Source organism: Carlito syrichta, unplaced genomic scaffold, assembly GCF_000164805.1.
Source record: "Carlito syrichta isolate Samal-C Ts95f unplaced genomic scaffold, Tarsius_syrichta-2.0.1 Scaffold303700, whole genome shotgun sequence".
Lineage (NCBI taxonomy): Eukaryota > Metazoa > Chordata > Mammalia > Primates > Tarsiidae > Carlito > Carlito syrichta.
Window position 1 is genome coordinate 187,958 of NW_007247796.1, and position 12,495 is coordinate 200,452.

Genomic DNA, 12,495 nt, shown 5'->3' on the forward strand with positions numbered 1-12,495 from the left:
CACATCCTCTCCAGCATCTGTTATTTTTTGAGTTATTGATAATGGCCATTCTGACTGGAGTTAGGTTGTATCTCAGTGTAGTTTTAATTTGCATCTCCTTGATGACAAATGAGGTTGAACATTTATTCATGTATCTGTTGACCGAGCGTATGTCCTCTTTTGAGAATTGCTTGTTCATGTCTTTTGCCCACTTTGTAATGGGATTGTTTGTTTTTTTCTTTTCAGCACATTTGAGTTTCTTGTAGATCCTAGATGTTAGGCCTTTGTCAGTTGGAGTTGGCAAATACTTTTTCCCAGTCTGTGGGCTGTCTCCCTGCTCTCTTGATGGTTTCTTTGGCTTTGCAGAAGCTTGTCAGTTTAATGAGGTCCCACTTGTCTATCTTATCTCTTATGTCCCATGCATTTTGGGTATTGCTCAGGAATTGGATGCCAGTTTCAATCTTCATAAGGGTGTGTCCTGCATTTAAAGTTCTTATGGTTTGAGATTTTAGGTCTCTGATCCATTTAGAGTTAATTTTTGTGTATGGGAATAGATAGGTGTCTTTTCTGAATCTTCTGCATGTGGTCAGTCAGTTTTCCCAGCACCATTTACTGAAAAGATTCTCCTCTCCCAAGTGGTGGGTGGTGGAGACTTTGTTGGTTGAGAAATTGAGGTTTTGCTTCTGGAATCTCAATTCTATTCCATTGGTCTATATGCCTGTTCTTGTACCAATACCAAGCTGTTTTGATTATTGTAGCTTTATAGTAAAGTTTAAAGTCTGGTATTGTGATGCCTACTGCGTTTTTTTTTTGCTGAGGAATGTTCTGGCTATTCTTGTTTGTTTGTGTTTCCATATGCATTCCTGTATTGTTTTTCTAGATCTGAGAAGAATGTTGCTGGTAATTTGATGAGTATTGCATTAAATCTGTAGATTACCTTAGGTAAGATGGACATCTTCACAATGTTGATTTTTCCAATCCATGAGCATGGGATATTTTTCCACTTGTTTGTGTCATCTTTGATTTCTTTGAGCAGTGTTTTGTAGTTTTCATTGTAAAAGTCTTTCACGTCTCTGGTTAGGAAGATGCCAAGGTATTGCATTTTTTTGTGGCTATTGTGAATGGGATTGTGCTTTTTACTTGGGTTTCTGTTTGTTTATTATTGATGTAAAAAAGTACACTTGTCTTTTGCACATTTATTTTATACCCTGAGACTTTGCCAAGTCCTTAGTCAGTGCAAGGAGGCTTTTGACAGATTCTCTTGGGTTTTCAAGGTACACAATCAAGTCGTCTGCAAAGAGAGATAGGTTGACTTTCTCTTTTCCTATTTGGATACTCCTGATCGCTTTCTCTTTTCTGATTGTTCTAGCCAGGACTTCCAATACTATATTGAACAGGAGGGGTGAGAGTGGGCATCCTTGTCTTGTTCCAGTTTTCAGGAAAATGGTTCCAATTTTTGTCTGTTTAGGAGTATGCTGACTGTGGGTTTCTTGTAGATGGCTTTTACTATTTTGAGGTATGTTCCACATATGCCTAGATGTTCAATGGTTTTTATCAAGAAGGGATGCTGTATTTTATCAAAAGATTTTTCTGCATCTAATGATATAATCATGTGATTTTTGTTTTGACATCTGTTGATGTATTTAATTACATTTATGGTTTTATGAATGTTGAACTAGCCTTGCAATACAGGGATGAAGCATACTTGGTCATGATGGATGATTTTTGAGATGTGTTGTTGAATCCGGTTTGCTAGGATCTTGTTGAGAATTTTAGCATCTATGTTCATCAAAGATATTGGCCTGTGGTTCTCTTTCTTTGTTGAGTCTTTACCTGACTTGGGTATCAATGTGATGTTAGCTTCGTAAAATGATTTGGGGAGAGGTTCATTTTCCTCAATCACCTAGAATACTTTCAGTAGGATTGATATCAGCTCTTCATTAAATGTCTTATAAAAAGCCATCTGGTCCAGGGCTTTTTTTTGTGGGTAGTTTTCTTATTACATAGTCAATTCCCTTGATTGTTATTGGTCTATTTAGGGTCTTGATTTCTTCTTGTTTCAACCTAGGCAGGTTGTGTGATATCAGAAAGTCCTCCATTTCCTTAAGGTTTTCAAGTTTGTTTCCATACGAGTGTACATAGTAGTCTCTAATGATCTTTTGTTTTTCTTCAGGGTCAGATGTGACTTCATCTTTTGTGTTTCTGATTGTACTTATTTGGGCTTTTTCTCTCTTCTTCTGCAGCAGTCTAGCTAGGGGACCATTGATCTTGTTTATCCTTTCAAAGAACCAGCTATTTGTTTCATTTTTCTTTGTATTACCTTTTTGTCTTCTGTGTCCCAGATTTGGGTTTTTATTTTGGTGATCTGGATTCTTCTGCTGAAGTTAGGGTTTTGGTGGTCTTGCTTTTCCAGCTTCCTTAAGTGACTTGTTAGGCTGTTAATTTGTGATCCTTCCATTTTCTTCATGTGCATTTGTAGAGATATGAATTCCCCTCTTAATACAGCTTTCATGGCATTCCAGAGATTTTGGTAAAATGTTTCTTCATTTTCATTTGTTTCCAGGTACATTTTAATCTCTGTTTTGATTTCATCATTGACCCAGGAGTTGTTTAGCATAATGCTGTTTAGTGTCCATGTCTTTGTGGGTTTTGGGGGAATCTTCTGGTGTTGATGTTTATTTTTATTCCACTGTGGTCTGAGAAGGTACATGGCAAAATTTCGATCTTTTAAAATTTTTTTATGCTTGATTTATGGCCAAGTCTGTGGTCGATCTTAGAGTACATTCCATGCGGTGATGAGTAGAATATATATTCTGTGGTCATTGGGTGGAGTGTTCTGTATGTACCAATTAAGTCCATTTCGTCAAGAGTCACATTGAGGTCCGGGTCTCATTGCTGATTTTTTGTCCTGATGATCTGTCTAGGATTGTGAGTGGGGTATTAAAGTCCCCATCCTTGATAGTGTTAGAGTCAATATCTTCTTAGAGTTTACCTAGAAGCTGCTTTATGAAAGTTGGCGCTCCTATGTTGGGTGCATATATGTTTAGGATGGATATTTCTTGTTGATGGATTGAACCTTTTATCATTATGTAGTGGCCTTCTGTATCTTTTTAAATTTTTGATAGCTTAATGGGTATTTTGTCTGAGATTAAGATCATGACTCCTAGCCGGGCTCGGTGGCTCAGCCTGTAATCCCGCGCCTTTGGGAATCTGAGGTGAGTGGATTGCCTGAGCCCGTGGGTTCGAGACCCGCCTGGGCAGCAGGATCTCATCTCTACAATAAATAAAAAAATCAGCCGGGTGTGGTAGTGCATGCCTGTAATTCTGGCTACTTGGAAGGCTGAGGTGGAAGGATTGCCGGAGCCCAGCAATTTGAGGCTGTGGTGGCCAGGAGCGGTCACTGCACTCCAGTCTGGGCAACAGAGTGAGACTCCAACTCAAAAAAAAAAAAAAAGAAAGATCGTGACTCCTCCTTTCTTTTGTGTTCCGTTCATCTGAAAATTTGTTTCCCATCTTCTTACTTTGAGTCTGTGAGTGTCCTTTCTAGTGAGATGAATCTCTTGAAGGCAATATATTGCTGCCTAGTGATATTCTATCCATTTTGCCATTATACATCTTTTCAGTGGTGCATTTAGTTGATTCACATTCAGGCTAATTATTGAAATGTGAGAGTTGATCCCTATCATAAGGTTCTTACAGAGTTGTTGCTTTTTGTTTATTGTCTTTCTTTTGGTTTTGGGGTTGGTTCTTGTGTATTTTTAATCTTTTTCCTGTACTCTTGTGAAGAACATTGCTGTTCTTTTTTCCTTTTCTTCTGTGTTCAATAGTTTCCTAAGTGTTTCTTGTAGAGGTGGTCTGGTGGCAGCACAAGTTCTTAGGGATTGGATATCTGGGAAAGTTTTTAATTCTCCTCATTGATGAAGCTTAGCGTGGCTGGGTAGGTTATTCTTGGTTGAAATTGTTTATTTTTTAGAACTTTGAAGACAGGGCTCCAAGCTCTCCTAGCCTGAAGGGTTTCTGTAGATAAATCTGCTGCTATTCTAATTGGTCTTCCATGGTAGGTAATCTGAACTTTTTCTCTTGCTGCCTTTCAGATTTTTTTCTTTTATACCTACTTTGTTTAGGCAAATTATTATGTGTCGGGGAGTTGGTCTTCTCATTTGTTGTCTTGCAGGGGTTCTCTGAATCTCTTGTGTTTGAATTTTTGCATCACTGATGAGATAGGGAAGTTTTTTTGAACATCTCATGGGATATTTGTTCCAGAGTGGTCTCTGTCTCTCTTACTGCCTCAGGAAGTCCAATTACTCTTAGGTTTGGTCTCTTGAAGTAATTGCTCATCTCTTGAAGGATTTGTTCTGTCTTTTTAAGATTCTTTTCTATGTTTTTGACAGTTTGGGTTAGTTCTATATTTTGGTCCTCAATCTCTGAGATTCTTTCTTCTGCTTGGTTAATTCTGCTCTCCATGCTTATCAGTTTGTTATTTATTTCATTCACAGTGTTCTTTACTACTGTTATTTCAGTTATCAGCTCCTTCCTAGTTTCCTCTTGTCTCTCCTCAATTCTTTTTAATCTCTCCATTAATGTCTTGATATCTGGGTTTGTAGTTTGAGACCAGTCATTCTGGAGGCTCTTCATTTTTTGCATTCCAAAGTCAGTTTTCTCAGTGTCTGACCTCCCAGGGGTCTGTGAGAGACCCATATTCTTTTGGTTTTTCTTCGTTTGTGTAGATTTTTCTCTGTCCCCCTTTCCCTCCCCTTCTTTAATTCTGTTTTTCAGGGTATGTGGGGTTGCTTTTATTTCTTTTTGGTCAATCTCCTGTTCTTCCTTATGAGCATCCTCTAGCTTTGTTCACTTTTGAGGCTGGACTGTGGGTTGGGGCTGTACTTTTTGCAGTTTTGAGATTTAATTGAGGGTGAAGTTGTGATTCAGAATCTATCTGTAGATCCTATTATCCACCAACAGGTATATGGGCACACTGGAACCCACTTCCCACTGCCTTACAATCTGTCCATGCAGTGGTGTTTAGGTTTGCTCCCTGGAACAAAAAGAGATAAGAAAAAGGAAAATAATCTAAGAAGGGGTGGTCAAGAGGGAGTTGGAGAGAGAGAAGAGTAAGAGGGAAAACAGACATACATAAAACTAATGAATGAAAAGAGACACAAGGCCAGAATAGAGTAAAAAATAAACAAACAAACAAAGTACCCTAAAGTTCTCTTGTTTGGTGAGGTTACCTTAGAAACCAAGGTGGAGGCTGCTCGTAAATGGGCAGGGCAATGCTAGTCTCTTCCTGGAAAACGGCTGCGGTGGGTGTCTCCTCTTTCGCCAATCCTTTCTCTCCACTGGTCCTTTCTCTCCACTCATCCAGTCTGTGAATGATCCACTATGATGGGTTGTGGTGGTGTGTGTCTGGCATCAGGCACTGGGAATCAGTGATATAGCTGGGTGCTACATTTGGTGTGCTGCCAGTGGCTTGGGGTGGAGGAGGTAGCCAGGAGTTCCTCGGGCCAGAGCCGGGAATTCCCTGGTCCAGGCCGGAGCCAAGAACTAAGAGCAGCTTTTCAGCACCTAGTAGCAAACAGCAGAGGCCATAGTGCAACAAAGGCTGTTTGCTGTATGGGACTGGCTATAGCAGCCACCCCCCGTGTTGGTGGCAGCTGTGGTGGTATGTGGAACTGCCTTCAGGAGAAGGCACCTTTTGTGGAGATTGTCACAGTTCAGCTTGTCCCGTTGCCACCTTAAACCTCTCTCTGTGCCTCTGCTTTTTTAAAACACTGGATTAGGTTATTATTACAAAAGAAATTCATGTTCATTACAGAAAATACAAATAACCCTGGAGATGAACACTAATAATATTCTGCCCTTTATTATTTACATCTTAACATTTGGCTTTTGATTTACATATATTTTAAAATTAACATAACAGATAACTTAGTAATATTGTCTTATAAATTGATTTTTAAAATTTCCTTGAGTTGGGGGTCTCACTCTGTTGCCCAGGCTGGAGAGCAGAGGCACAATCATAGTTAACCACAGCCTTGACCTCCTGAGCTCAGGCGATCTTTCTGCCTTAGCCTCCCAAGTAGTTGGAACTACAGGCATGCACCACGATGCCTGGCTAATTTTTAAATTTTTTGGGTAAAGCTGAGATCTCACTATGTTGCCTAGGCTGGTCTTGAACTCCTGAGTTCAAACAATCCCCTCACTTTGGCATCTGAAAGGTGATTGAGGTGTGAGCCACAGCACCTGGCCTATAAATTGAATTTTCAGCATAATAATAAAGTGTGATCATCTCTCTTGGTTATAAAAATTTTTATAAGATAATTTTTGATGACTTACAAATATTCTTATTCACTGAGATCCATAATTTATTTAGAGAACTCTCTATTGTTAGACATTTAGCACATATGTAGTAGTTGTTGTTATCAATGAGCATCCAGCGACTTGTCAGAGAGCTAAATCTTTTTCCACACTCATTTTATTGAATAAGTTTAAACTTTTATAAGTAAAATGGGCAAGTGTTGCTTAAACACAGAAACAGAGCCATTAAAAAAAAAATTAAACACTGAGTGGCTACCATATGCAACTGTCTGGTTTAAAGTCCTACAGAACAGCAGGAAGACATCTGCTAAATCACACATGGCTGAAATGTGTGTAGGAACCTCAGACTGCCATGATGTGCAGATAACTAGGGTTTTATCTAAAGTAAGAGGAAGTATGGATGTAGATATAACAGTAATGATACCAGAAATTGAACATGAGAGATATTCCTAATTTTTTTTTAAAGTAAGACTTATTATGAAGACAAAAAACTTCCCACAGTGGGTACCTGAAAGAGGTTGCCCTGTATTCCTAATTTTTAATTAAGGATATGTATTTGTTGACATGTTTGGGGTTATATAATAGTAGAATATATGCTTATATTCAATTTCCATTTTTATTTATAAGGAAATAATAAACAATGCCAATTCCACTATCTCTCAGTTATTAACATCTGAGGAGAGTCTAACCATTTGACTCAGAGCACCACCTGGAGGAATCATCCAAATTCTATGTATGGAGCATAGGAGGATCTGACAGACACACGGATATGCAATCTAACACTTCCTGTGACACGAATGGTTCACATGTTTGGAAACGCAGCTGATATGTAATGTTTTCTTTTTCTTTTTCTTTTTTTTTGAGTTGGAATCTCACTCAGTCACCCAGACTGGAGTGCAGTGGTTGCTCCCGGCCACCGCAGCCTTGACCTGCTGGGCTCCGGCGATCCTTCCACCTCAGCTTTCCAAGTAGCTGGAACTACAGGCACACGCTACTGCGCCTGGCTAATTTTTTGATTTTTTTGTAGAGATGAGGTCTCACCAAGTTGCCCAGGAGGGTCTCGAACCCTCAGGCTCCCAAAGCGTGGGATTACAGGATGAGCCACTGAGCCCAGCTTATGTAATGTTTTCAAGCTACATCTTTGACTCAGAGGCTGTATTTATCTCAATAAACATTTTCTTTTGACTTTGGCCTTTTTAGACCTTGCTTGAAGATGCAGAGCGGTGCAGACATAAAATGCAGACAGCTTCCACGCTGATCAGTGGACTAGCAGGAGAAAAAGAAAGATGGACAGAGCAAAGTAAAGAGTTTGCTGCACAAACTAAAAGACTTGTAGGTATGTAAATGTCTTTCTTAATTAGATTGTGTGCAGACTGTCATGGGGAGTTAGCAAGCTTATGCTTTAAACCAGAATAAAAAAATCAGTGCTAAGTTATTTCAAATTCCTGTGTGTATGTTTTTGTGGCTCCAACCATTTCAAAGGCATGGCTATTGGTCAGACTTCTATGCTGTCCTTATTAGAGGTATCGATGACCTTTCTACCTCCTATCATCGGGTCACTTTTGAATTCTATGAATGCATGGCATATTGATCAAGGCCACATTTAAAGAGACCTCTTTCTTCTGAGGTTTTGTATCACTTGAACCTAGAGGTCATCCTCTCACTTCAATCAAGAGTCAAAATAACCCAGTGTTTGACTTAAAGCTGCTATTACTTGGCAGACCATGGCTTAATAACAATAAGCTAAACTACTGTTATTCATCAAGGCACAGCAACATGTGGTTATAGTTTGATTTGTGGCATTTAGTCAAAAAGAATTGTTTCTTTTTAATTTTTTTTAACTTTTAATATGACACACAATTACAAAGATGAACTTTAAGCATTTTAGTGGTTTTGTTTGTTTGTTTTAGGGGATGTGTTGTTGGCTACAGCTTTTCTATCTTATTCTGGTCCATTTAACCAAGAGTTTCGTGATCTGCTGTTAAATGACTGGCAGAAGGAAATGAAAGCCCGGAAAATTCCATTTGGGAACAATCTAAATCTCAATGAGATGTTGATTGATGCTCCTACTATTAGCGAATGGAACCTCCAAGGTCTGCCAAATGATGACCTGTCCATTCAGAATGGAATTATTGTTATGAAGGCATCTCGCTATCCTTTGCTAATTGATCCACAGACTCAAGGCAAGATCTGGATTAAAAATAAAGAAAGCCGAAATGAACTTCAGGTAATTTGTGTTTGAATATGTTTATGTTAGTGGGCAAGTTTTACTGACTGGGTCAACAAGAATCCAGGAGTAAGCAAATAATTGAAAACAGAGAATTTTTGTAATTCTTGGTAGAGCAGTAGCAGATACAAGCTTAAATTTAGTATTAAAGATCTTTTCTAAAAATTTCATTATTTGCATTTGTGTGATCTCTATTAATGCCATCTTTCAGTAGTTTAAGACTCTATTAAGTTAGGGTCTAGAGCTTTCTTTGATAAGCAGATGAGGTCAGAGTTGTATCACATTGAGTGTGTAGCACTTTACAAGAATACTTCCCAATTACTCCATCATTATTTGTCACAAAGGTAATAGTGGTAGGGAAAAATTAGTATTGCCATACAATATTGCTCTGCTTATTTGCCAGTGAAAGAAAATAATAATCCACAAACAACAACAACAACAAAAGGATACTTTCTGGACCATTTTACCACAAGTATGAATTTCTAAAGCAAAAAATCTCTAAAAAATCTATATACAAATCAAATATCTTTTATCTGAAATACTTGGGACCAACCAGAAATTCAGGTTTTGGAATTTTTCAGATTTTAGAATATTCGTACATATATAATGAAGTAACTTGGGGATGAGACCTAAGTCTAAAGACAAATTTATTCATGTTTCATGTATACCTTATATACATAGTTTGAAGGCAATTTTATACAATATTTTAAATAATTTTATGCATGAAACAAAGTTTGGTACATCGAGCCATTGGAAAGCAAAAGTATCAGGTGTGAAATTTTCCAATGTGGCAGCATGGAAACTAAAAAGTTTCTAAACTAAAAAGTTTCAGATTTTGAAGCATGTTGGATGCCCAATTTACATGTGTCTTGCAATGGAACGTTTTAAGCATCATTTAATACCAGCTCTCCCTGTGCACTGCTTCATGATATTGTCTGTCAATAGCAACCTTGTGGTCCTGTTTCCAGATTACTTCTTTAAATCACAAGTACTTTAGAAACCACCTGGAAGACAGCCTTTCTCTTGGAAGGCCTTTGCTTATTGAGGATGTTGGAGAAGAACTAGATCCAGCCCTGGATAATATTTTGGAAAGAAATTTCATTAAAACTGGGTCTACTTTTAAGGTGGGTTAAACCTATTGATAACAATGTGCAGGACAATTACCACAAGGCCAGGTCAATGTGATGTAGATGGACATCTCTTAATAAGCAGCAGTTCAAATCTGAGTCCGTGGTGGAGGCTTTTGTTTTCTCCATTACACTTCCTGAGTTGGGATTAAAGTATAAAAGAACAATCTGTTTAGGAGTATCTACTTTGCCTTTGTAATGAAGTCTGACTCCATTGTGACTTGACTGTTGACAGCTGTCAAGCCACTCATTGCCGCTCTCCCCTTCTGCCCCATACCTTGGTGCTCCCTCCTTTGGCATTGGTTGGAAATTCAAACTCACAATCCCCTACCCATGTCTGTGTATGGGTGCCCTCCTCCCATCCATCTCCCGTAACCACCATAAAAACCCCAAACAGCTACTCCTCCCTGCTCTCTCAAGGCATTTTGGGGACCAGTTGGGACCCTGCTCTGATCTCTCTCAAAAATCTCCTTATTTGGGTAATAAACCTCTTGGTACATGTGTGACATCATCAGTCTCAACCTCTGAATGAAATGTTGGGTGAGGAGTTCATCTTGCTTCTGTGATGTGATCACAACAAAATTGGTGCTAATATATACTGAAGTTTCCTTCTTTCCATCCTCCTTTTTCTTCATTCCTTTCATCCTGGTTGTTAGAAGCCCTGTAAGTGCCTAATGACCATTTCTGTTTTAGTATACAAATGATCTCCAGATTAACTAATTGCTTAAAGTTCCGCTTGATCTGATACACAAAGGACACAGTGAGGCATGTCTCTGTTTTACTACTTTTAACTTTCTTTTTATAAAAAAGGTGAAAGTTGGTGACAAGGAAGTTGATGTGATGGATGGCTTTAGAGTCTACATTACCACCAAACTGCCCAATCCAGCCTACACCCCTGAGATAAGTGCTCGTACCTCCATCATAGACTTCACTGTCACAATGAAAGGTCTAGAAGATCAGTTGCTGGGGAGAGTCATCCTCACAGAGAAGCAGGTGAGTGAGAAATGGCTACCTCCTTTTCTGCATTGCTTCGAGATTCTTTCATGGAGGAAAAGAGTATTATAACAGTTGTAATAGGATTGAGTTTTTTCCTTTTATTACTTATCTTTTTTCCATTAATTCCCAAGTATCTTCTCTTTACCTAAAATAAGTTATTGGTTAATAACTTATTTTAGGTAAAGAGAAGATACTTGGGAATCTACCCATGTGTTTCATATCTGTCTCATATATTACATATATATCAATCATTGCTTTCATACAGATTGATGAGGAATGTCAGCCTCATTTTCAGCATTATTATTCTGGTTTTAAATTGTTTTACTTCTTTGAAAAATTTGCTCTGTTGAGAATTCTACTCACCTGTTGACTTTTAGTTTTCTGGTACATGTCTAAGTTTTTCCTCCACTCGTTTTATTATTGTGGTATTAGAAGATAAAATTAAGACTATGTACTCAAGTGACAAACAACATTATTGATTTTATTGATTCTTACTTGTGATCTCAGAGAGCTCTTTGTATGTTGTGTTGGGGTCCGATTTGAGAAGACAGAAGTATGTGACAACTGAGTTTCATTGTGTACCTTCTGAAGGCTACTGACTTACTTATGCTCTTGAAGCATGACTCCATATCTGTTTTCTTTACTTCTGTTTTATGGGAAATGTAATGCACAGTGAGAAATGGCTGAGAATTTATAAACTTCCTTATTCCAAGTCAGCATTTTCTCTAGGGAACATGTGAGGCTTCAACAAAGAAATGTAGAGGATTTTAATGGGACTGTTATGGTGAAACTGCATGAACTCTTAAAGTTGCTATTGATTTTCTCCTGGGTTCAATAGCAATGAGGAGTTTAGTTTACTTTATGAACTTTCTACACTGACCTGAAGATTTATTAGGTTAAGAACATTGGCAAAATCTTTGGAATCTCTCTTATTATCTTTCCCATTTCTGTGTGTTGCACTATGCTTCTCTTCTGAGCCCTCTCATGTATCTATCTCTTTCTCCCTCTCTCTCTCCTTTCCTTTTTAATGAACATTTTCTCTTTATTTTTAATTTCTAGCACATGAATCATAGCATCATAAAGTTGCAAGTTTCATTAGGAGTATTTAATCAAGCTTCATATTCATGTGGTTGGTTGACTTCAGTATGGCAGATATGGTTGCTGTGGTTCCTACCATTGAGTTGCTGTTGAGATCATGACAACTTTCAAAATATGTACTTGTTTAATTTTTGAGTCCTGAATTAAATCTCAATGGAGGAGGTTGAGGACATTTAGCATTGTGATATAATCACTTCAGGAAGAACTGAGATTCTTGGGCAATAGCATGCAATGTCGAGCAAGTGGGTATTCTGAGAGCTTTGGGTCAGCATCCATCACTAGTGTCTGAGACTCTGATTTCACCCATAGCCTTCTTCAGAGAGATAAGGGGCCCTGATAATAGTTTGATTAATATCTTTGTCCTTGGTTTTCTTATATTCACCTGGGATGAGTACAGTCTATTTGAAACACATAATTTGGCCTGACAGATTTTGACTGCAACAAAATAAAACAACAAGCCCAGCACTGAGTCTTAATTGTTGTAGAAGAAGTTTAAAATAAAGCGAGGAATACTCTGAGTTCTTTTGAAAAGACTTTGAACAGCCTTGAAAAGCCAATACGGATGCAAGACCAGGCTATATGTTACTTCTTGGGAAAATTGAGTGTCTTGAGATAATTTTTCTCCTAATATTATCTTATTATCTGTTCTAAGCTCACAATAAACAATTCTTACAAAAATGAATAGCAAAAGTAATGTGGCATTCATTTAAAAAATAATAATAGAGAGTCATCTTGCCCTGAACCACATTA

The 12,495-nt window shown here is 38.1% G+C and overlaps 1 protein-coding gene across 1 annotated transcript in view; it reads left to right on the forward strand.

Moving 5' to 3' along the window:
- The window catches only part of DNAH5 (dynein axonemal heavy chain 5), a gene marked incomplete at its 5' end in the record, with an annotated part of 277,065 nt that overhangs the window by 187,465 nt on the left and 77,105 nt on the right, over positions 1 to 12,495 (forward strand). The window contains 4 exons of the mRNA XM_008059081.1: positions 7,498 to 7,633; positions 8,208 to 8,524; positions 9,493 to 9,648; positions 10,462 to 10,644. Of these exons, the coding sequence (XP_008057272.2) occupies positions 7,498 to 7,633; positions 8,208 to 8,524; positions 9,493 to 9,648; positions 10,462 to 10,644 (792 nt within the window). The remainder of the gene's footprint in view (positions 1 to 7,497; positions 7,634 to 8,207; positions 8,525 to 9,492; positions 9,649 to 10,461; positions 10,645 to 12,495) is intronic.